The sequence below is a fragment of the Jaculus jaculus genome, chromosome 9, assembly GCF_020740685.1.
Source record: "Jaculus jaculus isolate mJacJac1 chromosome 9, mJacJac1.mat.Y.cur, whole genome shotgun sequence".
NCBI lineage: Eukaryota > Metazoa > Chordata > Mammalia > Rodentia > Dipodidae > Jaculus > Jaculus jaculus.
This window is the reverse complement of record NC_059110.1, coordinates 114,669,976-114,697,907: the sequence shown is the minus strand read 5'-3', so window position 1 is coordinate 114,697,907 and position 27,932 is coordinate 114,669,976. Positions and strand designations below refer to the sequence as shown.

Sequence of the window (27,932 nt, the reverse complement as noted above, 5' to 3'; positions counted from 1 at the left end):
AAAAACAAAAAACAAAACAAAACAAAAGATAAAGAAGTGTCTTCCTGAGTCTAAGGATTCAAGTATGTTCCATATTCCATTATTCCTCTTGAGAAAAATTTTTAAGGGAATAATTATTTAAACTATGAATTTTCAGGTTGCAGCTGTAGCTCAGTTGGTAGAGCGCTGACCTAGCACGCCCAAGGCCTGGGTGGATCTCTACACACTCAGTACTAGGAAAGTACAGGCAGGAGTATTAGAAGTTCAGTGTCATTCTCAGCTACATGACAAGTTTGAGGCTAACCTTGGATACAGGAGACCCTGCTTCCAAAAAAATATAAATAAATGGGCTGGAGAGATGGCTTAGCAGTTAAGCGCTTGCCTGTGAAGCCTAAGGACCCTGGCTCAAGGCTCGGTTCCCCAGGCCCCACCTTATCCAGATGCACAAGGGGGCGCACGCGTCTGGAGTTCGTTTGCAAAGGCTGGAAGCCCTGGCGCGCCCATTCTCTCTCTCTCCCTCTACCTGTCTTTCTCTCTGTGTCTGTCGCTCTCAAATAAATAAATAAATAAAATTAAAAAAAAATATAAATAACCCACTCTCCCCAAAACACTTAATTTTCTATGCATGGTATGATATTGTGGCCAGCAGCTTAGACAGAGAAAAGCACACCTCTTTGAGCACATGGGGCTCTCTGCTCAGGTGGTTCCTAATGGAACATTCTCTGAACACAGGGACCAGGTCTTATACAAGTTGTGCCTCTGGGGAATTATTGGATATGAGTACAATAGTATCTAGGTAGTGAGCATCCTGGAATTCCACGTAATTTACTCACTAGAACCATATGGTATTATGTGCGTATGCTGTTGCAAACAACTTTAAACACCTGGGAAGAATGAACTCTCACTGTCCCATGTCCTTTAATGCTCTGCTTGTAAGAACTAGTCTCAAAGTTCTCAAGCTTGGTGAGCAAATTGAACATTCACACCAAACCTCTACTGATACAGAATCAGCCTCTCACTCTTGGGAGTAACTGGCAGTTAAATTCAGATGAGCTTTGCCTGGTCCCTTGCTTCCACAGATCTTTTTAATTAAAATGGCTTGCCTGAGTCAAGTCTACAGTTACTGGGGAATGTACCATATTCTCTCTAAAGACATGCCTCAGACTCGCCATATTAAAACAGATGGCTGGCCCCACCCTCAGTGTTTCTGACTCAGCTCTGGGATGGGACTGATCATTTCTCACAAGTAATAGGTGAGGCTGTTTCTACTGGTTAAAGAGCCCATTCTCCAACCCAGAGAGAGAATCATGGAAAACTGGTCTTTTCTGAAGAGATAAAAATTAAAAGTAAAACTGGGCGTGGGCTTAATTCCAGCACACAGGAGGCAGAGGTAGGAGGATCACTGTCACTTTGAGACCACACTAAGACCACAGAGTGAATTCCAGGTCAGTCTAGGCTAGGGTGAGTGAGACCCTACCTCAAAAAGCCAAAAACTAACAAAAAAAGTTAACATTCCTTCCTAGGTTTAATTAGAAGGAAGAGGTTTCCCATAAATCTGATTCTTAAGTTCTTCTAACTTAGTCCCCTCAGCAAGCTGTCATTGGGCAACTATTTATATTTATATTTATATTTATATTAAGTTTGGGAACTTATTAACATTTTCCTTGTAAGTAATGAAGTTGTGATTATGTAAAAGTTCAAACAAATATCCTACTAACATTTCCACACAATGTAATAAAAAACTTGAAAAAAAATCAGTGTGAGTAGGAGGATCACTGTGAGTTTGAGGCCACGCTGAGACTACACAGTGAATTCCAGGCCAGCCTAAGCTAGAGTAAGACCTTACCTCGGGGGGAAAAAAAAAATCAGTGCAGGTTGGATAGATGGCTTGGTGATTAAGCGTTTGCCTGTGAAGCCTAAGGATCCTGGTTCAAGGCTTGATTCCCCAGTACCCACGTTAAGCCAGATGCACAAGGTGGCACAAGCATCTGGAATTCGTTTGTAGTGGCTGGAGGCTCTGGTGTGCCCATTCTGTCTCTCTGCCTCTTTTTCTCTGTCTGTCTCTCTCAAATAAATAAATAAAAATTTTTAAAAAATCAGTGTGACATGCTATCTGAAAAAGCACTATACTGAAAAAAATGTGCCCAATGTTGGCAAATGAACTCAAAGAATAAAATAATTTGATCCAAAAAAGTTTGGAAAGCCAAGCGCGGTGGCGCACGCCTTTAATCCCAGCACTCAGGAGGCAGAGGTAGGAGGATCACTATGAGTTCGAGGTCACCCTGAAACTACATGGTGAATTCCAGGTCAGCCTGGGCCAGAGTGAGACCCTAACAAGAAAAAGAAACAAAAAAAAAAGTTTGGAGCCGGGCATGGTAGTGCATACCTTTAATCCCAGCACTTGGATAGGAAGGTTGCTGTAAATTCGAGCCACCCTGAGACTACACAGTGAACTCCAAATCAGCCTGAACTAGAGTGAGACCCTACCTCAAAAAAAAAACACAAAAAAACAAAAGGTTTGGAGATTAAGTCTTTGTTATAAATTAATATATAACCAGACATTTGTTTCTTCAACTTAACCTTGCATATATACTTACCTTATAACAAATACTAAGGACCTAATAATAAATACTAAGGACCAAACAAAAATTCCAACTTATGTACCAACTTTAGGGTTCTTCTCCCTCATCTTGAGATGAAAATTTGCAGAAAATGTGAAAATATACAAAACCATGGCTGGCTGTGTACTGCGTGGAAAATGGAGCATGAACTGACATTTCTTCAACTAAAATAGGGTGCAAAAATGGTATTGCTTCCGAACTGGCAAATTAAAATAATTACTGAGAGATGGCTTAGTGGTTAAGGTGTGCCCATTCCCCACCCCCTGCCTCTTTCTCACAAATAAATTAATTAAATGTATATTTAAAAAATAATAATTACTGGAATAAAAATATGGCCCACTTGTGCAGGTGTGTCGCACCAGCGGTTCAAATGCTAGAAGAAATCATAGTCTGACCTCATCAAAGAACTGCTGAGTTTTTCGAAGTATAAACTTCAGTTCCGTCAGTTCCAGGAAGTTCCTCTTCAGGGCTTCCTGGTTTGTGTTGATTTCCTTCAACTCATTTTCAATCTTCTCAAAGTTGGCCTAGAATTAGAGAACACTAGTATGCCACCCCGTCACCATGTTGACAGGTCAGGGACATTGCAGCTACCAAGGAAATGCAGTGATTTTACAGGAGCATATTTTTTTCTTTTGGTTTTTCGAGGTAGGGTCTTGCTCTAGCTAAGGCTGACCTGGAATTCACAATGGAGTCTCAGGGTGGCCTCAAACTTAGGGCGATCCTCCTACCTCTGCTTCCTGAGTGCTGGAATCAAAGGCGTGTGTCATCATATCCGGCTCTATTGGAGCAATTTTAAACAAACTTTTTGTTTAAGTTAGACTTCATTTGTCTACAGATTCAACTGTTTACTCAGTAAGTTTCTTATTAAAAAATACTTTTATTTAGTTATTAGAGAGCAAGAAACAGAGTATGTGAATGGGTTCACTAGGGCCTCTTGCCATTGCAAACAAACTCTAAAGGCATGTGCCAATTTGTACATCTAGCTTCACATGGGTACTGGCACAAGGACGCACATGTATCTGGAGTTCATTTGCAGCGGCTGGAGGCCCTGGCATGCCCATTTTCTCTCCCTCTCTCTCTTTCTCTGCCTCTTTTATTTATTAATAAAGTTTGTTTGTTTGTTTGTTTGTTTGCAAGCAGAAAGAGAGATAGAAGAGAGACAGGCCAACAGAAAGGTGTACCAGGGCCTCCAGCCACTGCAAATGGACCCCAGATGCAGGAGCCACTTTGTGCATTTGGCTACACATGGGCACTGGGGAATCAAACTCAGGTCACTAGGCTTTGCAGACAAGCACCTTTACTGCTGAGCCACTTCTCCAGCCCAACATTTACTAATTTAGTAGCATATTAACACATATCTTGGTTTGAAATACTGTGATATTATAAAGAAGGGAATTTAAGCTGGGTGTGGTGGTGCACACATTTAATCCCAGCACTTGGAAGGCAGAGGCAGGAGGATCGCTGTGAGTTCGAGGCCACCCTGAAACTACATAGTGAATTCCAGGTCAGCCTGAGCTAGAGTGAAACCCTACCTTGAAAAACCAAAAATAAAAAAATAAAGAAGGGACTTCTCTTCAGTCCCACCTATGAGAAACTTATAATAAAAGACAATGCTGCCGGGCATGGTGGCATGTGTCTTTAATCCCAGAATTTGGGAGGCAGACATAGGAGGACTGCCGAGAGTTCAAGGTCACCCTGAGACTACACAGTGAATTCCAGGTCAGCCTGGACTAGAGTGAGACCCTACCTGGGGTGGGGGTGGGGGTCAGGGGAGACACAGGAAAACAAAGACAATGCTCACAAGGTTAGTTAGCAAGAATTATTCCACTCTCTCTTTGCTCAGGAAAGTCATTTCTGCATTTAAGTAGAAAGAAATACATCTGTTTTTCTCCAAATTGTTTACCTCTAAGTCGATCATGTCCCGAGGGAAGGGCACCTCTGGGTTTTCACCAGTGTCCATAATGGGGATATTGGCTTTTCTTATCTCTTTTTCAACAAATCCTACAAAGACAAAGTCAAAGTATTTCTGTCTAGTAAACATGTCTGGAAGTGCCATTATTTGAGGAAAAAAAAAAAAAAACAAATCTGCAATCGGGCTACAAAGAGCTTTACCCTAAACATGAATTTTGACGGAAAAGAACCAATTCTTTTCTCCTCATCCTTCTATCTTGTGCCTCATACTCTGAAGTTATCCCCCAAAGGATATCTTCCTTCCCTCTTCTGGTCATAAAACCTTTCAACCACTTCACCAACCCCCCTCCCCCACCCATCCTCTGTAACTTGCTCCCTTGAGGACAAAGCACCAGAAGAGAGTAATGGGACTTGTTCTCTTGGCACCCAACACTCTACACAAACAACTCTAGCTCAAAAGGAATCATTTTTAAGCATAACAAGTCAAAATTAAGTATGTAAGGACCCAAAACCAAAAGAGAAAAATGTTTTAGTGATAATTACTTTGCTTTTTGGTTTTTTTAATAGGGACAAAATTTACCTGTCAGCTTGGCAGAGTAACAAGAAGATGGTTTGGAGCCAAACAAAATGAGCAGGTTTCAAATTCCGGTCTATCCTGACTGTTCACGGCTCATGCTCCCCAGGAAAGCCAGTGAAGTCATTGGTACTCTCTGACCTTTGACCTCCTCAGTCATGAAATAAGGGTAAGGCCCATATGCAAGGATGTTGTGAGAACGAGTGAAGACAGTACTCACTCACTCACTAGCATGCTAGCCCTCACTCAGACCTGAATGAATGTCAGGATTTTGGGCTTTTTCACAAGAGCTGAAATTAACAGGTGGCTCAGCTGACATCTAACTGTGACAGTGTTCTCAGTGTCTCCTTTTAGAGTTCTGTAATGTGGTTCTGCTACAGGCATGCTGGTACACACGTGTAGTTCAGGAGGCCAAGGCAGGATGACTCACAGCCTAGGCTATATACATCGAGAGCTTCATGCTAGCCTGGGCTACACAGTGAGACATTGTTACAAAGAAAAAAAATCCCATGAAAAGATAACCACAATGTACTCAGCTTGCAGCTTGTTGTTTGAACAAGATTCCTGTTCAGGAACCCAGCTTGGTGGCACAGACTTTTAATCCCAGCACTCGGGAGGCAGAGGTAGGAGGATCACTATGAGTTCAAGGCCACCCTGAGACTACACAGTGAATACCAGATCAGCCTGGGGCAGAGTGAGACCCTACCTCAAAAACCAAAAAAGACAAAAGATTTCCATTCAATACTACCTAGCTCAAATCCCACAAAAATTATTGTATACAAGGGAAAAAAAATTTCAGTCTAATGTCATGATTGTATTTTTTCTTTCCCTCTTTCTGCTATCATATTTTATTCCTTTACTAAAAATACTAATGCCTCTAATATAAGACAAATGATTCTCTGATTCTCTACAGGACCATCGTACAAGACCAAAGTGCACATACGAAGCTTTCGATCCATTTCTTCACATCTTCTAACTTCATTCACAAATTTCCTCTGGAAAACATTCACATCTGGATTTAGCTGAAAAATAAGACAATACCACAATTCAAATATTGGGTCTATTTCCTTTAAAAAATTAATTTATTTGTTTATTTATTTATTTGTAAGTGTGTGTATCTAAGAGAAAGAGAGAAAACAAGAGCAAGCAAGCATGGGTACATCTAAATCTCTTGCCATTGCAACTGAACTCCAGACACATGCACCCACCACTTTGTGCATCTGGCTTTACATGGGTACCGAGAAATCAAACCCTGGCTGGTAGGCTTTGCAAGCAAATGCCTTTAAACACTGAGCCATCACCCCAGCATCCCCCCTCAAGTCCATTTCCCTATTTATTTATTTTGGTTTTTCGAGGTAGGCTCTCACTCTAGCTCAGGCTGACCTGGAATTTACTATGTAGTCTCAGGGTGGCCTTGAACTCATGGTGATCCTCCTACCTCTGCCTCCCGAGTGCTTGGACTAAAGGAGTGCACCACCACACCCGGCATCTATTTCCCATTTTACAAGCAACACATCCTGCAGCATGAAACCTAATTTTGTGCCAATGCAACATTAATCAAATTGTCTACTGATTGATATAAACTGTTTTGTGAACAACCACATGAGCTAAAGCTAAAAGCCCCCTTCCAGGCTGGAGAGATAGCTTAGCAGTCAAGGTGCTTGCCTGAGAAGCCTAAGGACCCATGTTTGACTCTCCAGATCCCACATAGGCCAGATGCACAGTGACGCAAGCACATAAGGCTGCACATGCGCACAAGGGAGCGCATGTGTCTGGAGTTCGACTGCAGTAGCTAGAGGCTCTGAGGCGCCAATTCTCTCTCTCTCTCTCTCTCTTTTTTTTTTTTAGTCAACAATGTATTTTGCTATACATCTAGATTGATACATTTCATTTATGCTTTTAAAGCTTCAGTTAACATTTCAATAAAAAAAACTTTAAAAAATATGTGCAGCAGTGGTTTTCAGGCACAGAATTTGAGAGAGTGTTGGAGTGAGTCTTCCCCCTGGCATGCCCTGGATACTATGAGCCATTAGAGGGGAACTATTCCTTCTGGCCTGGCTGCCTTCTTGACTGAATTTCATTACAGCAGTTTTAACAGGCATGCTATTGCTAATGGGAAATACTGAGTTTAAGTTTATAGTCTGTATTTTCTTGAAGTCTTTAAGACCTAAATGATTACTTTTCCCGAGCAGAGCTCCAAGTTCATCCAGTGAGAATCATGATGTCCATCTGCCGAACCACTGCCTATGGTTATTCAATGTCTTCAGGCCTCACGAGATGAGGTAATGATGATAGATATGATATGATAGATTTCTTCTCAGTGTCTCTGGAAAGTGCTTTCCTCACATCATAAGCATCTTCATCAGGCTCCCCGTTGCTGGCTGAGCGTACTCTATGACTGTCCTGTAGACACTGTCGCCCAGCTGCTTGTACATGTTGACTGCAACTTGGTTAGACTCTTACGAAGAGATCAACAAAGAAGCCACCCTTTCTTTCTGAAATCTCCTCTAATAATTCCATAAGTTTAGCAGCCAAGCCAAGGCGTCAAAATTCAGGGGCAACAGACAGGGCTGTGATGTGCCCATGCCATTCTTCCTGAGCTACAGAACCTTCTGCTTTACCCATAATGTATCCAGTGAGTTCTCCACCAGGTGCCTCTGCAACGATGAAATACCGTGGCCAGTGGGCAAGATAATGTTATTAAAAATGGAACAGCTCTCTTTCTTGCATTTTAAAAAAAAAAAAAAAAAAAAAGGCCAGTCTGTTGGACTTGCCTCAAAAAAAAAAAAAAAAAAAAAAAAAAACAACTTAATATTGATGAAGACTCCACATGTGTGCGCTGCAAGGTCCCTAAGAAATCCTGCTGGAGCTGAAATCCTCCTCCCTGTAGACCAGCTGACAGAAGCTGGAAAAAGCCATGCTGCATGCAGCTCCAAATGAGCCAATGGGTGCAACAGTGGCATGTCTGTTACTGGGGAAACCAAACTCTCTCTAATTGGACTGGAGACCCACTCCAAGGAAGGGAATACATGCTTAATACCAAAACCCTATGATCAAGAAAGTCATGAGCCCTAGGAGTGTAATGCCTGCTGGTATCTGGCTAAATGCATATGTTATGCTCACCAAACTGCCGAGTAAGCACTTCTCTTAATGTTCATACCCATATATTAATGCTACTCTCACTTTTGGTTACAGAAGCTTCTCTTTTCAGATGGCAGTGACCTTGGGATGACTCAGAAGGCTCTATGGTGCTAGAAAGAAGTGACAGAAGAGTGATCAGCACTGAAACATCTCTATCACACCTTCCAAGGCTCAGGGTCCATTGCGGAAGAGGCGGCAGAAAGAATGTAAGAGTCAAAGAAAGGGTAGGACTCCATACAATGTGCTCCTCCAGACACAAAATGGCCTGGATATCCATGACCTCACAGTGCCTGACACCACCTACACAAGACCATCATAATAGGAGGAAAAGATGATGTCATCAAAATTAAAGAGAGGGCTGGAAAGATGGCCTAGTGGTTAAAGCATTTGCCTACATAGCCAAAGGACCCAGGTTCAATTCCCCAGGACCCACATAAGCCAGATGTACAGGGTGGTTCACGCGAGTGGAGTTCATTTGCAGGGCTAGAGGCCCTGGCGTGCCCATTCTCTCTATATATGCTTCTTTCTTTCTCTCTCTCTCTTTTTGTCAAATAAACTAACAAGAGTAAAAAGTAAGAAACAAAGCCAGGGAGGCAGATGTAGGAGGATCACCATGAGTTCAAGGCCACCCTAAAACTACATAGTGAATTCCAGGCCAGCCTGGCTAGAGTGAAACTCTACCTCAATAAATAAATAAATAAATAAATAAATAAATAAATAAATAAATAAATAAATAAATATGATAGCCAGGCAGGGTAGTGGTACACAGCTGTAATATTACTTCCAGACAAGCAGAGGCAAGGGGATTGCAAAGGCTAGCTTGGACTTCAAAGCAAGTTCCAGGCCAGCCTAAGCTATATTGTAAGAACGTATCTCAATGAACACATGCCTAGCAAAAAACAAAGAAAGAAAAAAGCTAAGATATGGGCTGGAGAGATGGCTTAGCAGTTAGGGTGCATGCCTATGAAGCCTAAGGACCCTGGTTTGATTCTCCAGGTGCCACAGAAGCCAGATACACATGATGGCCATGTGTCTGGAGTTCATTTGCAGTGGCTAGAGGCCCTGGCCCACCCAGTCTCACTCTCTTTCTCTCCCTCTCTCTGTCTCTAATAAATAAATAAATAAAAATAAAAATATTTTTTAAAAAAGCTGAGGTATGAATTAATATGGATGAAAATAGGGAGCTCATATGTTGTTGGTAAGATTGCATATTATAATAGCCATTATGGAAAATTATGTAGTTTCTCTCTCTCACAAACACATACCCCCTAAAAATCAAATTACCAAGGAAGAGAGACGTAACTGATTAGGAGACCATTTTACCTAGCATGCACAAACTTGGGTGCAGTCCCAGAAGGAAACAGGTGGAAATATCATGTAACCCAGCAATCCCATGTCTGGGTTATCACCGAAGGAACTGAAATAACTATGTCAAAAGCAAATCTCAATTTCCATGCTCACTGCAGAGCTATTCACAATGACTAATATATATGGAATCAAGCTACCAATAAGACATATAGATAATGAAAATGCAGAACATTATACTAAGTATAATAAGCCAGGCACAGAAAGACAAATACTGCATGATCTCACTTATGTGCAGTCTATTTTTTGTTGTTGTTGTTTGTTTTTTGGCTTTTTAAGGTAGGGTTTCACTCTAGGCTCACCTGGATCTCACTATGTAGTCTCAGGATGGCCTCAAACTCATGGTGATCCTCCTACCTCTGCCTCCTCAGTGCTGGGATTAAAGGCATGTGTCACCATGCCCAGATATGTGGATTGTTTTTTAAATTTTATTTACTTATTTGTTAGAGACAGAGAGAGAGAAATGAATATGGGCATGCCAGGGTGTGGTAGTTTGAATAAATGGCCCCCAGTATATTCAGTGTTTTGTTAGTTTGTAGTTTGAATCTGCAGCCACCTGGCTGGAGGTGGTATCACTGGGAAGATATTAAGGTGTGGTGGTGGATTTCAGATTTCAATCTAAAAATATGCAAAGTGTGCCCAGCTGGTGTTCCTGAAGTGTGCAGTGTGGTGTGGCTTTTAGGCTTGTGCTTCTCTCTCTCTCTCTGCTTGGTCCTGTGAAAGCAGGCCAGCTTCTTCTGCCATCATGGAACTTCCCCTGGATCTGTAAGCTTCAATAAATCCCTTCCTCCATAACTGTGCCTGGTCTGGAAGTTTATCTCAGTAAACCTGAAGCTGTCTGATACAGAAGTTGGTACCAGGAGTGGGGTGAGATGTACCTCACCATGTGGATGTTGGTCTTTCAGAACCTTTGTTTTGGAGGAACAGGCATGGATGTGGTACTTGCAAATGAAGATGCTTTCTGGAATGGTAAGCTAAGTTCTATGGACTATTCTGATGACAGTTTGAGAATGCTAAGTGCAGACAGTATTGAACTTCAAGGCTTGGCTTATGAGCTTTCTAAGGGGAAGAAAAGACTACAGAGGATTTTGTTGGAACTGGGCTACTGGCATAAGGGCTGGCTGTGTTCTGCTGCCCAGGCCCAGAAAGTTTGATCAAGGTTCAATTGATTATGGACTGATGTGCTTGGCTAAAGATATTGGACTGAGAGATTTAAGATTTTAAGTTGGAAAACCTCAAGCAAGTTAAAATTACAGGCACTGAGACTGGTTTAAGGTTACTGAACCTGCTCTTGTCAAACACATTAGCAATCTTAAGGAAGATGGTCCAACTGCTTTACATTACAATAATGGAGAGGATGCCTGAGGAAGGACTATCATAAAAATGCAAACTCTTTTGGAAAGGGTTGACAGGAGAAGGAATCTGCTTTTCAAGATTATGATTTATTTCATCTGAGAATTAAGAATATGGCTGTGTCCTGCACACCTGGTATTGGTTTCAGAAGCATGAAAAATGCATGGAGTGGTCATGCATTGCACACAGTTCCAGAAGCTGTTGCTGAGATGTGGCATGAGGTAGGGCATGATGCCCTGATAGGCTGAAAGAGCCTTTGGAAGATGGACCGTGGTTTGCATGAAGACCTGAAGATGTTTTGTATATACCAGGACTATGCAAGGGCTACCATAGAGCACACTGTTGGCCTGAGATGGAAGTGTTTCCTGGCTACTCTGCCCAGCTGGAGGGGTGGAAGTGGGAAATCTGGAGACTGTCAGTCTCTGTTTATATTGAGCTTGAACTGCAGAAGTTTGATGTTTGTTTGAGTTTGCATTGTTTTTGTCTCTCCTTACTATGCATATACCAGCTGAAAATGTTTACTCTGCGCCTTTATATGTTGAAAGTATTTAACTTGTTTGATTTTACAGGACTATCTTAAATTGATCAAGACTGTGGGGACTTTTGAAGTTGGACTGGGTACAATTTACAATGTGGGATGGTTATAAATCTGTTGGGGGCCAGGGGCAGAATGTGTAATTTGAACAAATGGCCTCCAATATATTCAGTGCTTTTTTAGTTTGTAGTTTGCTTCTGCAGCCACCTGGCTGGAGGCTGTTTCACTGGGCGGATCTTAAGGTGTGGTGGTGGGTTTGAGATTTCAATCTAAAGATATGCAAAGTGTGCCAAGATGGAGTTCCTGAAGTGTGTTGTGCTGTGTGACTTTTGGCTTTGGTGCTTCTCTCTCTCTGCTTGGACCTGTGAAGGCAGGCCAGCTTCTTCTGCCATTATGGAACTTCCCCTGGATCTGCAAGCTTCATTAAATCCCTTCCTCCGTAAGTGTGTCTGGTCTGGAAGTTCATCTCAGTTAAGCTGCCTGATACACAGGGCCTCTAGCTGGTGCCAATGAACTCCAGATGCACGTGCAAATACGTGCTTACGAGGGTTCCAGGAAATCGAACTTGGGTCTTTAGGCTGGCAGGCAAGTGCCTTAACTGCTGCTAACCCACTTCTCCAGCCCATGAGCAGGTTTTTTTTTTAAATAAAGTTCATAGGAGTACAGAATAGAGTGATGTTTACCAGCTCAGGAGGGGGTGCATGCGTGCAAAATGAGGGCATGGTAGGAAGAGAGAAAAAGGGGAATTGTTGGTCAAAATTCACAAAGTTTCAGATAGACATAAAGGGGTAGGGAAGAAGAGGGAAATTGTTGATCAAAAGGTAAATAGATTTTAAAACTACTGTACAACCCAGGTGCATGGTGGCATTTACCTATAATCCCAGCACTTGAAAGATGGAGGTAGGAGGGTTTGAAGTTTAATACCAGCCTTAGCTACATGAAATCCAGCCTCAAAAAAAAAAAGTAAAAATAGGGCTGGAGATATAATTCATTGGTTAAGTGTTCGTGTAGCATAAGAAAGCTTGGGTTTCGTCCCTAGCACAGAAAACAGCGGAAGGAAGGAGAAGGGAGAGACATATTTAATATTCATTATAGCCAAAAGATAGAAACAAACTAGATGTCAATCAACTTATAAATGAATAAACAAAAAGTGGTATATTGAGAAAACAGAATATTATTCAATCATAAAGAACATTCCTGTGGTACTGATGTAGGCTACAACCTTGAAAATAACATGGTAAATGAACAAAGATACAAGAGGCCACTTATTTAATGACTCCATTTATATGAAATGTTCAGAACAGGCATACCAATAAAGACAGCCAGGTGTGGTGGCGCACGCCTTTAACCCCAGCACTCAGGAGGCAGAGGTAGGAGGATCGCCATGAGTTTGAGGCCACCCTGAGACTATATAGTGAATTCCAGGTCAGCCTGAGCTACAGCGGACTCTACCTCAAAAAAACAGAAAAAAAAATTAAAAAGACAGAAGGTACATTAATAGTTGTCAGGGATGTAGGTGGAAGAAGAGACAGGAAGTGATTACTAAGAGGACAAGGTTTCTTGTGGGGTGATGAAACCTTCCAGAATGAGACAGTGGTGATAGTTGCATAACCTTGTGACTATACTAAAGATCACTGAGTTGTATGACGTAAAAGCATTACGCTTTTGGTATATGAATTATACCTTTTTTTGAAACCTTGTCTCACTATGTTGAGCAAGCTGGTCTCACACATTTGTGGGTTCAAGCAATACTCCCACCTCAGCCTCCAAGTAGCTAGGACTATAGGTACAACCATCATGCCCAGTTATGCCCCCAATTTAAGGAAGGAAGAGGGAGCCTGGGCTGAAGGGATGGCTCAGTGGTTAAGGCGTTTGCCTGCAAAGCCAAAGGACACAAAGGAGATCAGTAACTTCCAGGAAAATAAGAGGTGCAAGGTAGGTGGAGGAACTGAGGAGCACACAGGGCCTGGGTCTAATTTCCCAACACCCATATAAAGCCGGATGCACAAAGTGGCACATGTATCTGGAGTTTATTTACAGGAGCACACACCTTTAATCCCAGCACTTAGGAGGCCAAGGTAGGAGGATAGCCATGAATTTGAAGCTACCCTGAGACTACATAGTAAATTCCATGTCAGCCTGGGCCAGAGTGAAACCCTACCTCGGAGGAAAAAAAAAAAAAAAGAAAATCCTACCAAACAAAAGGGGGATGGGTAAACTGGATGATACATGAATCATGTCTTGGTAAAGATTTTATTTTGTTTTTTTCTAATATATTTATTTTTTTATTTTATTTATTTAAACTCATGGCGATCCTCCTACCTCTGCCTCTCAAGTGCTGGGATTAAAGTTGTGTGCCACCATGCCCGGCTTAATATTTTTATTTATTTATTTACTTGCCAGCACACAGAGAGAGAATAAGTGCTCACCAGGGCCTCTTGCCTCTGCAAACTAACTCTAGATACATGTGCCACTTTGTGCACGTGGCTCTAGTGGGTACTGGGGAACTGACCCTGCCATGGCAGGCTTTGCAAACAAGTGCTTTTAAACACTGAGCCATCTCCCCAGACATGTTTTTGTTTGTCTGTCTATTTGTGTGTGTGGTTCTTGTTTTGTTTTGTTCTTTTGCTTTTTCGAGGTAGGATCTTAGGATGGCCTTGAACTCACAGCAATCCTCCTACCTTTGCTTTGAAAGTGTTAATATTTTATATTTTTTTTTATTTGAGAGAGAGAAAGAATGGGCACTTCAGGGCCTCCAGCCACTGTAAATGAACTCCAGATGTATGTGCCACCTTGTGCATCTGGCTTACGTGGGCACTGAGGAATCGAACCGAGGTCCTTTGGCTTTGTGGGGCAAGCAACTTAACCGCTAGGCCATCTCGCCAGCCCTGTTTTTTGTTTTTTAAAAGCAGGGTCTCATTATAGCCTAGGCTGATCTGAAATTCATTCCGTCACCCAGGCTGGCCTCAGACTCATTGCAATCCTACCTCAGCCTCCCTTGTGCTGGATTAAAGGTGTGAGCCACCACACCCAGCCTTGTTTGTTGTTTGAGTCAGAGTCTTCCTATGTAGCTCTAACTGCTCTGGCACTTAACAGGTAGACCAAGAAGGCTGGCCCTGACCACCACAAGAGTGCTAAAATTATAGGTATGTGTCACCATGCTCAGTAGTAAAAGTTATTTTTACAAAGACCAGTACGAAAAAAAAAAAGGCATATAATTCACCAGTAATAAAGGAGGAATTACTGTTGAAGACTCCACCTGCTTGAGCTGCAAGGTCACTGAAAAATCCTGCTGCAGCTGAGCTGAAATCCTCCTCCCTTTAGACCTGCTGACAGAAAGCTGGAAAAAGCTACACTGCATGCAGCTCCATGGGAGACAGAGAAGTCATCAGTGGAGGTAAACAACAGTGGACAGTGCAAGCCTTAAATTTGGTCAGCCACCTGGGTTCAATTTCCCAGAACCCTCATAGAGCCAGAACGTAAAAAGTGGCACATGCCACTTTTTTTTTTTATTTATTCATTTGCAAGCACGGAGAGAAAGAAAGAGTATGGGAATGGGCACACCAGGGCCTCTTGCAACTGCAAACAAACTCCCAATGCATGTGCCACTTTTTACGTTCTGGCTCTGTGAGGGTTCTGGGAAATTGAAATATTTTTTAAAAATTGGTCAGCCAGGCCAAATGGGTACAACAGCGGCATGTCTATTATGGGGGATACAAGAACAACATATAAGAAAATCAACTGTCTTCTTTTTTTTGTTTTTTCTTTTCGAGGTAGGGTCTCACTCTAGCTCAGGCTGACCTGGAATTCACTATGTAGATTCAGGGTGGCCTTGAACTCATGGTAATCCTCCTACCTCTGCCTCCCTGGTGTTGGGATTAAAGGTGTGAACCACGCCCAGCTCAACTGTCTTCTTTTATAACAGCAACAAACAGAAAAGTTAAATTTCAAAATAATGCCAATTACAACAACAATCATAAGATAACTCAAATAAATATTTATATTTATTTAAGATATGCAGACTGGGGAGATGGTTCAGCAGTTAAAGGCACTTACTACCAAAGCCTACCATCCCAGGTTCAATTCCCCAGGGCCCACATTAAAGCCAGATGCACAGTGTGGCACATGCATCTGAAGTTAGTTTGCAGCAGCAGAAAGAGGCCCTGAAGTGCCCGTGCTTGCTCACTCACTCTCTCTGAATGCAAATAAATAAATAAAATATAGCTTAAAAATAGATATGGAAGAGCTTTATGGAAAAAACTATAAATAGAAAATTCAATAAGCTGATTCTAAATTATTTTGTTGTTTAGTTTTGGGAGGGCCGGGGTATTACTATGTTGTAGCCCATGGTAGCCTTGAACTTTCGGGGCTCCTCTTGCCTCAGGCTCCCACATTGGCACTATAAGCAGGTACCAACACACCAAACTCTGATTTTAAGATAAATATGGAATTCTGAATCTAAGATAAATATGGAAGAACAGAGGGTCTAAAATAGCCAACACAATTCTGATAATCAAGGTAAAAGAACTTGTACTCTATAAAACATCACATTTTAGTGTTAGGTTATGACAGATAAACTACTGTTACATAAGCAGAGAGATTAATAACTTCATGGTCTAGAAAAGAACCCGGAAGCAGACTCAAATGTATGTATATATGGAAACTTCACATTTTAAAGAGATGATTTCATGAATCATAAAGTAAGAACACATTATTTATTCAAAAAGTTATTCTGAGCTGGAGAGACGGCTTAGTGACGAAATGTGCTTGTTTGCAAAGCCTGAGAGAGCTTGGGTTTCACTCCCCAGCACCCACGTAAAGTCAGACGCACAAAGTGGTGCGTGCACCGAGAGCCTGTTTACAGTGGCAGGAGAGCGTGACGTACCCATACTCATTCTCTGTCTGCCTCTCTCTCTCTGTCAAATAAAGGCAAGAAAGATTTTTAAGGCTGGCATGATAGCTTAGTGGCTAAGGTGCTTACCTGAGAAGTCTAGGGACCTCGGTTTAATTCCCCAGTGCCCACATGAGCCAGATGTACAAGGTGGCACATGAATCTAGACTTCGGCTGCTATATCTGGAGCTTGTCTGCAGTGGCTGGAGGCCCTGATGTGCCCATATTCTCTATCACTCAAATAAATAAACAAAATATTTTTTAAAGATTTAAAAAATAAAATAAAACTAACCAGGTATGGTGGCACATGGCTTTAATCCCAACACTTGGGAGGCAGAAGTAGGAGGATCACTGTGAGTTCAAGGCCACCCTGAGACTACATAGTGAATTCCAGGTCAGTCTGGGCTACAGCCAAGACCCTACCTCAAATAATAATAATAATAATAATAATAATAATAATAATAATAAAAACCAGGGCTGGAGAGATGGCTAGCAGTTAAGGTGCTTGCCTGTGAAGCCTAAAGACCCATTTCCGACTCTCCTGATCCCATGTAAGTCAGATGCACAAAGATGAAGCAAGCGCAAAGTCACACATGCCCACTAAGTGGCACAAGCGTCTGGAGTCCAAGTGCAGTGGCTGAGCCCTGGCACGCCAATTCTCTCTTTCTCTCTTTTTCTCTGTCACTCTGTATAAAATAAAAATAAATAAATAAATAAGAACTTGAAGCTCATGCAAAAAAAAAAAAAAAAAACCCAAGGTGAAGAACAATTGAAGACATTTTATTTTGACCTCTGGGTTCCACTTGCATGTGCATCTATATATACACAACACAACACAAAAAAAATACATACACATTGGGCTGGAGAGATGGCTTAGTGGTTAAGCGCTTGTCTGTGAAGCCTAAGGACCCCAGTTCGAGGCTCGATTCCCCAGGAACCACGTTAGCCAGATGCACAAGGGGGCGCACGCGTCTGGAGTTCGTTTGCAGTGGTTGGAGGCCCTGGCATACCCATTCTCTCTCTCTCTCTCTGTCTGCCTCTTTCTCTCTCTCTGTCACTCTCAAATAAATAAAAAGTAACAATAACAAAAATAAAAATTAAAAAAAATACATACACACACAGACATGCACACACCTATCTCAAAAAAAAAACAAAAACTACTAAAGTAAGGCATGGTAACGGCACACATCTTTAATCCCAGCACTTAGGAGGCACAGGTAGGAGGAATGCCATGAGTTCAAGGCCAGGCTGAGACTACATAGTGACTTCCAGGTCAAAAACCCTACTTTGAAAAAAAAAAACTTAAAGCTGGGACTGGGCATGGTGGTGCATGCCTTTGATGCCAGCACTCTGGAGGCAGAGGTAGGAGGATGGCTTTGAGTTGAGGCCAGCCTGAGACTACAGAGTAAGTTCTAGGTCAGCAGGGGCTAAAAAAAAAAAAAAAAACAACAACAACAACCAAAAAAACCCTAAAACTAAAACAGAGGAGTAACTAATAAATTCAGATAGAGTAACAGAATTAGAAAATCAAATATGATGGAGAATAGAATTTCAAAGGGGAAAGTGTGGGGGAGAGAGAGAAGGAATTACCATGGGATATTGTTTTATAATCATGGAAAATGCTAATAAAAATTTAAAAATTAAAATTAAAATAAAAAATTTAAAATAAAATAAAAATGTTTGAATATTTAAAAAATTAGAAAATCATTAAAAAAATGTTTTTTGTTTATTTTTTTGAGAGTGACAGAGAGAGAGAGAGAGAGACAGAGAGAGAGAGAGAGAGAGAGAGAATTAGCACACCAGGGCCTCCAGCCACTGCAAATGAACTCCAGACGCGTGCGCCCCCTTGTGCATCTGGCTAACGTGGGTCCTGGGGAGTTGAGCCTCGAACTGGGGTCCTTAGGCTTCACAAGCAAGCACTTAACCCCTAAGCCATCTCTCCAGCCCTAGAAAGTCATCTTTAAGTACCACTGTACTTATTATTACAGGAAAGGTTCAGGTAACAGACACAAGGACTACGGGGTAAAGAGGTTCTAGGGAACAGGAGAGTCATGCCAGTCTTAAAGTATCACTCCCAATTACTTATTAATCACAAAGGGAATAAGATACCTTTACAGTGGAGAAATCTAATAATACCTTAATCACGCAATCACATTCATCTTTTTTTTACATTAATCTTTAATAATAAATAAAGTGGGGCTAGAGAGATGGCTTAACAGTTAAAAGATGTTTGCCTGCAAAGCCAAAGGACCTCACTTTGACACTCCAGGAACCACGTAAGCCAGATGCACAAGATGGCACATGTGTCTGGAGTTCATTTGCAGTGCCTGGCATGCCCATTCTCATTCTCTCTCTCAAATGAATTAAAAAATAAATAAAATATTAAAAAAAAAATAAAATAAAGCCTAAAGCTGGGTATGGCCACACACTCCTGTAACCGTGGTCCTGTGGGGAGTTCAGAGAATCACTGGAGCTCACAGGGCATCCAGTCTTACTGAGAATGGCAGCCTGGTGCTGGGGAGATGCACTGCAGTTAAAGGCACTTACTTGCAAAACCTTCTGGCCTGAGTTTGATTCCCCAGTACCCATGTAGGGCCATATACACAAAGTGGTGGGCATGTGTCTGGAGTTTGTTTGCAGTGGCAACAGACCTTAGTGCCTCTTGATCTACTCTGGTTTACATACATGTACATGTGGAACAGATGCATGTACAAAAACATGCATACACCACACACAAACCATACACAAAAAATAATTTAAAGCCAGGTATGGTGGTGTACGCCTTTCATCCCAGCACTTAGGAGGCAGAGGTAGGAGGATCACCGTGAGTTCGAGCCACCCTGAGACTACAGAGTGAATTACAGGTCAGCCTGGGTTACATTGAGACCCTACCTCCAAAATAAAAAACTTCAGACTGGAGAAATGGCTTAGCAGTTAAGGCACTTGCCTGTGAAGCCAAAGGACCAAGGTTCGATTCCCCAGGACCCACGTAAGCCAGATGCACAAGGTAGCACATGCATCTGGAGTTCGTTTGCAGTGGCTAGAGGCCCTGGTGTGCCCTTTTTCTCTCTGTCTCTTCTCTCTCTCTCCTTGCAAATAAGTAAATAAAATTTAAAAAACATCTATCTCTCTCTGCTTGCAAATAGATAACAAATACAAATTGCAAATAAATAACAAATGCAAATTGCAAATAAATAAATAACAAATAATACTAATAAGAGCTGAAGACATGGCTCAGCAATTAAGGCAGGATGGCTTTGAGTTGAGGCCAGCCTGGAACTACAGAGTGAGTTTCAGGTCAGTCTGGGCTAGAGTGAGACGCTACCTTGGAAAAACAAAAAATAAAACCAGGGCTAGAGAGATGGCTTAGTGGTTAAAGTGCTTGCCTGAAAAGCCTAAAGACCTAGGTTCAATTCCCCAGTACCCACGTAAAGCCAGATGCACAAGCTGGCACATGCATCTGTACTTCATTTGCAGTGGCTACAGACCCTGGCACACCCATTCTCCCTCTCCCCTCTCTCTGCCTTTCTCTCTCTCTCATAAATAATAAATATATAAATAATAAAATGTTAAATTAAATAAATAAAACCAAACAAGCAACTTTTACAAACCTCACAAGTCAGTAAGCAAAAGTCAGGAAACACAAATGAGGGTTGGGAAGATGGCTTGGTGGTTAAAAGATGCTTGCTTGCAAACACACAAGTGCAAATAAATGATTTTTTTTTACAATAGTGTTGGTGATATAGGTCAGTGGTAGAATATTTGCCTAGCACGCGAGAAACCCTAGATTTAATCAAGCACCATAAAAAAAGTTACAACACACTGAGAAATTCTGCTGGAACTGAGCTGATAACCTCCTTCATGTAGACCAGCTGACAGAAAGCTCGAAAAAGCCATTCTGCATGCAGTTCAGTGAGAGAGAGAGGAATCACCAGTGATGATACTCAACAGTGGACACTGCAAGCCTTATATTTGGCCAGCCAGGCCAAATGAGCCAACAGGTGCAATAGTGGCACATCAGTCATGGTGGAAACCAACTGCCTTTTAATTGGGCTGGAGGCCTGCTCCATGGGAGGGGATACATGCCTGATACTGAAAACTTAAAACAGGGACAGTCATGAGCCCTAGGGGTGTAACGTCTGCTGATGTCTGGCTAAATGTATATACTATGCTTATCAAACTGCCCAGTAAGCACTTCTCTTAACGTTCATACCCTTATGTTAATGCTACTCTCATTTGTGGTACAGAATCTTCTCTTTTCAGATGGCAGTGACCTTGGGATGACTCAGAAGGCATCATGGTGCTGGAAAGAAGTGACAGGAGTGCTCAGCACTGCAATATCTCTATCACACCTTCCAAAGCTCAGGGTCTATTGTGGAAGAGGTGGCAGAAAGAATGTAAGAGCCAAAGGAAGGGTAGGACTCCTTACAACGTGCTCCCCCAGAAACACAAAATGGCCTGGATATCCATGATCTCACAGTGCCTGACACTACCTACACAAAACCATCATAATAGGAAGAAAAGATCATGGCATCAAAAAAAAAGACTGATTGAGATGGGGAGGGGATATGATGGAGAATGGAGTTACAAAGGGAAAAGTGGGGGGAGGGAGGGTATTACCATGGGATATTTTTTATAATCATGGAAGATGTTAATAAAAATTTTGAAATGAAAAAGAAGTTAAAACAGCCAGGCATGGTGGCTCACGCCTTTGATCCCAGCACTTGGGAGGCAGAGGTAGGAGGATTGCCAGCAGTTCGAGGCCACCCTGACAGTACATACTGAATTCCAGATCAGCCTGGGTTAGAGTGAGACCCTACCTCAAAAAAAAAAAAAAAAAGAAAAAGAAAAATACAAAAGTTAAAACATACCACAGTTTTCATCATCACTATTATTATTATTATTAGTTACCTCAAAAAATGGAAAGAAGGTTAATGGAGACAACAGAATTACAGAGACTTAGATTTCAAGACCAGGAAACTAGAATTCCTATGAACTAGAGGAAGTCATGATGGCAACGTAGTTTGTGAAAGAGTTAGGTGTCCGGATTTAGACACACTTGAGGAAGAATTGCAGGATAACACTTATCTCGGAGTTCAAAATGTGGGGATGGTGTCTAGGAAGTCAGGGCAGACATGGAGAATCTGGAACTCACTGAGTAAGAATGAGAACTGAAGACTGAGAATGTAGGCACTACAGATACAAGGATGAGCAAAAACACACCATCCCCGTAGTTGTGGGGCTTATTATTTATTTATTTATTTATTTGGTGGGGGGTGGATTGAGGTAGGGTCTCACTCTAGCTCAGGCTGACCTGGAATTCACTATGCAGTCTCAGGATGGCCTCAAACTCCGGATGATCTTCCTACCTCTGCCTCCCTAGTGCTGCGATTAAGGCATACACTACCACATCCAGCTTTATTTTTTATTTATTTTATTTTTTTAATTAATTTATTTATTTGAGAGTGACAGACAGAAACAGGCAGATAGAGAAAGAGAGAGAGAGAGAGAGAGAGAGAATTGGTGCGCCAGGGCCTCCAGCCACTGCAAACGAACTCCAGATGCATGCACCCCCTTGTGCATCTGGCTAACGTGGGTCCTGGTGAGTTGAGCCTTGAACTGGGGTCCTTAGGCTTCACAGGCAAGTGCTTAACTACTAAGCCATCTCTCCAGTCCTATTTTTTATTTTTTGAAGTAGGGTCTCAATCTAGCCCAGGCTTGCCTTGAACTCACAAAGAGCCTACTATTTTTTACATCCCCAGTGCTGGGATTAAAGGAGCGTACCACTACGCCTGGCCTTTATTTTTATTCTTTAGTTTTTGGTTCTTTAAAACAAAGTCTAACTCTAGCTCAGGCTAACCTGGAACTCATGATCTTCCTGCCTCCATTTCCAAGCTGCTAGATGATAGGCATGAACCACCACGCCTGGCTTAAGATGATTTCCAAAGGAAGAATTAGTAAACGCATAAAAAGGTTGACCCAAAACATTTCCATCTCGATAAAGACAACTTGAAACACACATTCTACCAATAGCAAGCAAGCGCTATGCTCACATTTTTGCAAATAAAAAACAAAGTATCCATGATAAAGCCATTAATTATAACAAAAAAAATGAGTTTAGGGATAATCAAAAGCAACACTTGTACTAGGGAGATGGCTCAGTGGGTAAGTGTGTTTGCTACTCCAGCCTTCAAATAAAAAAAAAAAAAACTGAGCATGGTCACACGTGCCTGTAACTCCAGTGCTGAGTGGAGCACAGACAGAATGAATACCTGGTGCTTGCTGGTCAACCAGTCTAACCCAAAACACAGGATGCTTTAGATTCAGCAAGAGAGATTGTCTCAAAGAAAGAAAGCAGAAAAGCAACAGAGGATTACACCAACGTTCTCCTCTGCCTTCTACTCACATCTGCAAACATACGTGTATATACCCCCCACACACACACACACAGACAGTGCACCATATTACCACTTACATCACGAAACTGAACCTTTCCAAGTTCTCCCAATTCACTGACGCAACAATAAGCAGCTTCTGACTGGAGAAATAGCTGGGCCAGGGTCATCTCCTCACTCCGGAAAAGTTCCCCCATGGTGACAGAAAGTAGTCCAGCAGTATCTGGGTTTCACTGCAACCTGAGGTGAAAGAAAATGACATGACTTGGGAATTAACCTGGAGGATTAAGAGCAAACAAAACTCAGTAAACTCCTTTCAGTTTTCATTTTTATTTCTTCTGTATACTCTGCTAAGAAGGCTTAACAACTATTTCAATATCCTCCAGAGAGGGCTGGAGAGATGGCTTAGCAGTTAAATTGGTTGTCTGCAAAGCCTAAGGACCCAGGTTTGATTCCCCAGGACCCACATAAGCCAGATGCACAAGGTGGCGCTTGTGCCTGGAGCTTGTTTGCAGGCCCTGGCACGCCCACTTTCTCTATATGTATATCTGCCTTTCCCCCCCCACCTCTAATAAATAAAGTAAAATAAAAATATCCTACAGAGAAAGATGAAAAAGCAAAAGCAGGTACTGAATCCTGGACTGCAGAATGTCAGATAAACAGCAATAGTATCAAAACTGAGTAACAAAGCCTGGCGTCGTGGCACAGGCCTTTAATCCCACCCAGCACTAGGGAGGCAGAGGTAGGAGGATCATAGTGAGTTCAAGGCCATCCCGAGACTACATAATGAGTTCCAGGTCAGCCTGGACTAGAGTGAGACCCTACCTCAAAAAACTAAAAAAATAAAATAAAAATTTAAAAAGTGTCCTTGAAGTGAAGAGATGGCTTAGTGGTTAAGGTGCTTGCCGACAAAGCCAAAGGACCCAGGTTCAATTCCCCAGGACCCACGTAAGACAGATGCACAAGATGGTGCATGTGTCTGGACTTCGTTTGCAGCTAGAGGCCCTGGCGTGCCCATTCTCTCTGTCACCCTATGTGCCTCTCTCCCTTTCTCTTTCTCTCAAATAAACAAATTAAAAATTTTAAAAAATGTTTAATATCCTCTTTTTTTTTCCTGAGTAGAAAAAAAAAACAATACTTTGATTACCTTCTTATAAAAAATGTCCGTGTAGTGACTAGTTTTCTCGACAGACAATGCCCATTTCCAACAGCCAAAATTCCAATACCACCCTATAGTTATGGGTACATTAAAGCTCAAAAAAAAAAAAAAACAAAACACTATTTTCCCGCTAAGAAACCCCAACCAATTAAACATTATCTTTGAAGAAGGCAGCGGGTACATTCGGCTCAATTTCAAATCAAGCAAGACAGAAACACATCGCTAATGACGAAGCAGTTTTAACAAGCCACAGAGAAAAAGCTTTTCACCTCTGCACCTTTCTGCTTTCTCAGCCTCATCTTCAAGACAACCACATCCTTCCATCAGTCAAATCGCATGCATGAGCTGAGCCAATTAAGGTTTCCTTTTAGGTTGATTTTCTGGTTGCCGGAGATGAAAAACTGGCGCTATCAGTGGTACTGAAACTACCATTTTTTTTTTTTTTGCAATCAGCTCATTCATATAAGGCACCGACTATCGTACCTAACTTCAACAAAACCTTTACTATTTTCAACGTCATATGATTATACATATTCTAGATTGGCTGACAGGTGAGACTGACATCAAAGGAAGATTTACTCATCTGGGGAGGCAGGGAGACATTTTGAGAAATGTGAATAGTAAAGCCCTTCTATTAATTTTGATGTTCGAAGACAGCAAAAAGCACACTCGGATATAAGCAATTGTGTCTGATCAGCATAGTTCGGGGTCTGCCAGGAAGGAGTGACCTTTCATGACAGTCGGCCTCCCTAGAATCTCTCTATCCAACTGAAGTCAAGGAGAAAATGAATTTGGCAAAGGCCTTTCGGGGGAGGGGGTGTCGCAAAATGAAAAATGTAGAAAGCAATTTTGAACAAACAAACACACACACACACAAAAAAAAAAACCCAGAACGTGTCTAGATGGAGCTTAAACCTAAGAGCCCCGTGCCCTTCCTGTCATCCCAGTCCTCGCCTTCCGAGCAAGGTATCTTTCACCTGCTCCATCCATTTCCTGGTCCAGCCAGCGAGAGAGCAAGAACGCCCCGGACCCGGGCGCACCCATCTCCTGGCTGGGGGAGAAATGCACCTATTGTAGGGCCCTTTAAGAAGTGGCCCCCCAGATTCCCCTACCTACCCAATCACCTCCTGTCCTCTCGCCTCCCCTTTTACATGAAGGGAGCAGTGAACCTCCAGTTTCTCCCATTTTTCTCCCAGAGACCCAAGATCCTCCCGGCGCCCCTCGAAGGCCGCTCCCCGACGCTCTAGCCACAAGCCTCTCTCACCTCTCGCCACCAGCACCGCCGCCGCCGCCACAGCAGCCGCCGCAGCCGCAGCAAAGCTACAGCGTCTGGACGAGCGTGCGTCACGAGGCTCCGCCCCCACGCCGCCGCCAGGCCCCGCCCTGCGGTTACGTCATCGTGGCTGACCAATGGGATGCTGCCTCTCCCGGGCTGCCGCACTGCGGAGTCTTGGTCGGAGGGGGTGCGGCCCGGTCCCAGCTTGCTGACGCCATCTTTGTCTGAGTGGTGACTTCCAGATCCCGAGCCTGAGGGGGCGGTGCTGGTGTGCAGGTGATCGAGACCTCTGCTACCCCCTGAGCACGCATCCTCCGAGCCGTGTGTCACCTGGATTCTGGTGTTTGTTTGTTTGTTTGTTTGGATTTTCGAGGTAGGGTCTCGCTCTGGCCCAGGCTGACCTGGAATTCACTAGGTAGTCTCAGGGTGGCCTCGAACTCACAGCGATCCTCCTGCGCCACCACGCCTGGCTATCACAACATTTTCTCCTTGAGGAAAGCGGCACGAAGGAGAGGGGGCGCATCATTTTGAAACGACTTGAGAACTTGGAAGGAGCCAGTCCAGTCCTCTCAAAGACAGAGTATTTGAGACTGGAGAGCAACTGTTTTTAAGATAAATACTGTAGTAGAGCTTTACAAGGGGCTTGTCCACTTGAATACGAAAAAACCCCTCTTGAAAAGTACATGATTAGCCAGGAGTGGTGACTACATAGTGAATTCCAGGTCAGCCTGGGCTTGAGCAAGCCCCTACCTCGAACACCAAAAAAGAAAAAGAAAAAAAAAAGTACATGGTTCATTCCTTACAGCAGCTGCCTAGGCTTCACATTTCTCTAAATACTAGGAAAAGCCTCAGAAGACCATATGTTGAGAATTATTTTTGTCTTGCTTGGTGGATTTCCTGTTGATCCCCATTTGACCTCCTAGGGTCTTTCAGTTCCTCTGATTTACTAAAAGTATGTTTAATGCAAAATGATGCCTGTCTATTATTTTTATTAACATGGATCTCAAATAGTAGATTCCTTTTTTGTTTAAAGCTTGTTAAAGAAGAAAAAGGTTCCTAGGTCATTTGTAATAACCAGAATCATCAGGAAGAACATGGAGAACTGGTTATTCCTTCTTCATGGGTGGTGAAACCCTATTGAGATTCAAGTGTAATAAGGGAGATGCTTGAGATTTAAAAAACAAAAACAAAAAAAAAAAACTGGTAGTAAGACCAGGCATGGTGGCCACGCCTTTACTCCCAGCACTCAGGAGGCAGAGGTAGGAGGATGCCCATGAGTTCAAGGCCACACTGAGATGAGATTACAAAGTGAATCCCAGATCAGCCTGGGCTAGAGCAAAACCCTACCACAAGGGGAAAAACAAACAAATCCTGATAGGCTAGAGAGAGATGGCTTAGCACTTAAGGCACTTGCCTACAAAGCCTAACAACCTGAGTTTGATTCCCCAATACTCACATAAAGCCATATGCACAAATTAGTGCATGCAACAGGAGTTCATTTGCAATGGCTAGAGGTCCTGGCATATCCATTCTCATTCCCCCCCCCCCTCTCTCTCTCTTCCAGCCTGCAAATAAGTAAGTAAAAAAACAAATTTTTAAGGGGGGGATTGGAGGAATGGCTCAGCAGTTAAGGCTCTTGCCTGCAAAACCTAAAGACCAGAGTTCAATTCCCCTGTACCCATGCAAAAGCAGATGCACACAGTGGTGCATTGTTAGCAGTGTCTGGAGGCCTTGATGTGTTCCTTTCTCTCTCCCTCTCTCTCTCTGTCTGCCTCTTTCTCTTTCACTCTCTTGAATGAATAAATAAATAAAATCTATATTTAAAAAATTGTCTTGCCGGGTGTGGTGGCACACGCCTTTAATCCCAGCACTTGGGAGGCAGAGGTAGGAGGATTGCCATGAGTTCGAGGCCACCCTGAGACTACATAGTCCAGGTCAGCCTGGACTAGCGTGAGACCCTACCTTGAAAAACCAAAACAAAAAAAAAATTGTCTTAAACTGGTACTAAGGCCAGGTGTGATGGATCCCACCTTTAATCCCAGCACTCTGGAAGCCCAGGTAGGAGGATCAACAAGAGTGAGTTCAAAGCCACCCTGAGAGTATATCATGAATTCCAGGTCAGTCTGGGCTAGAGCCAGACCCTACCTCAAAAAAAAAAAACAAAAAAAAAAAACTGATACTGATCATTTTCTTTGCCTTGCAAAAAAAAAAAACAAACCATATATATATACGCATACATATATAAAATAAATATACATATTTATATATTTTATATTATATATAATAATGAATATATACATATATATAAAATCATTGATCCTGTTTTGCTAGCCTAAACAAAATAAAGGATTGAAAATAGAGATGTTCCTCTCATATGGTAAGTGAAGATGTCATTTCATTACAGTTTTCCTGAGAAGCAGCCTCTCAGACTTAGACTGTCCCATGTCCATGTATCCTAGTTCCTAGTAAAGGCAGTCAAAGATCCACAGGTGGAATCCTGAGAAGTTTTAGAAAACCATTGCACAATAACTGTCACTTCCTTCTTCAGAAACTTATAAAAAGTTAACCTCAGAGTCAGCTGCTTGCTAACCACAAATGTTTCAGACTGCATGGGTAAGACAGCCTTTCCCCAGATGCACTTCAATTCCATTCTTTAAAGTACATCCTCTCAGAGCTTCTTTGCTTTTTCCTTTCATCTCCTGCCAAACGTCTTTTCCCAGCCCTCTCTCTCT

The 27,932-nt window shown here is 42.4% G+C and overlaps 1 protein-coding gene across 6 annotated transcripts in view; it reads right to left on the bottom strand.

Moving 5' to 3' along the window:
* The window catches only part of Atp6v0a1 (ATPase H+ transporting V0 subunit a1), a 74,311-nt gene extending 49,025 nt beyond the window's left edge, over positions 1–25,286 (bottom strand). For 5 of the 6 annotated variants that reach the window (XM_045158099.1, XM_004655359.2, XM_045158101.1 and 2 more), the window contains exons 1-5: positions 25,189–25,286; positions 22,846–23,005; positions 6,029–6,107; positions 4,504–4,601; positions 2,996–3,124 (exon numbers count right to left, since the gene is read on the bottom strand). In XM_045158099.1, coding sequence (XP_045014034.1) covers positions 2,996–3,124; positions 4,504–4,601; positions 6,029–6,107; positions 22,846–22,962 — 423 coding nt within the window. In that variant the 5' untranslated portion in view covers positions 22,963–23,005; positions 25,189–25,286. Of the gene's footprint in view, positions 1–2,995; positions 3,125–4,503; positions 4,602–6,028; positions 6,108–22,845; positions 23,006–25,040; positions 25,154–25,188 lie in introns of those variants that run through there. The other variant, XM_045158100.1, reaches the window with a different exon arrangement.
* Between the last annotated feature and the right edge of the window lie 2,646 nt (positions 25,287–27,932).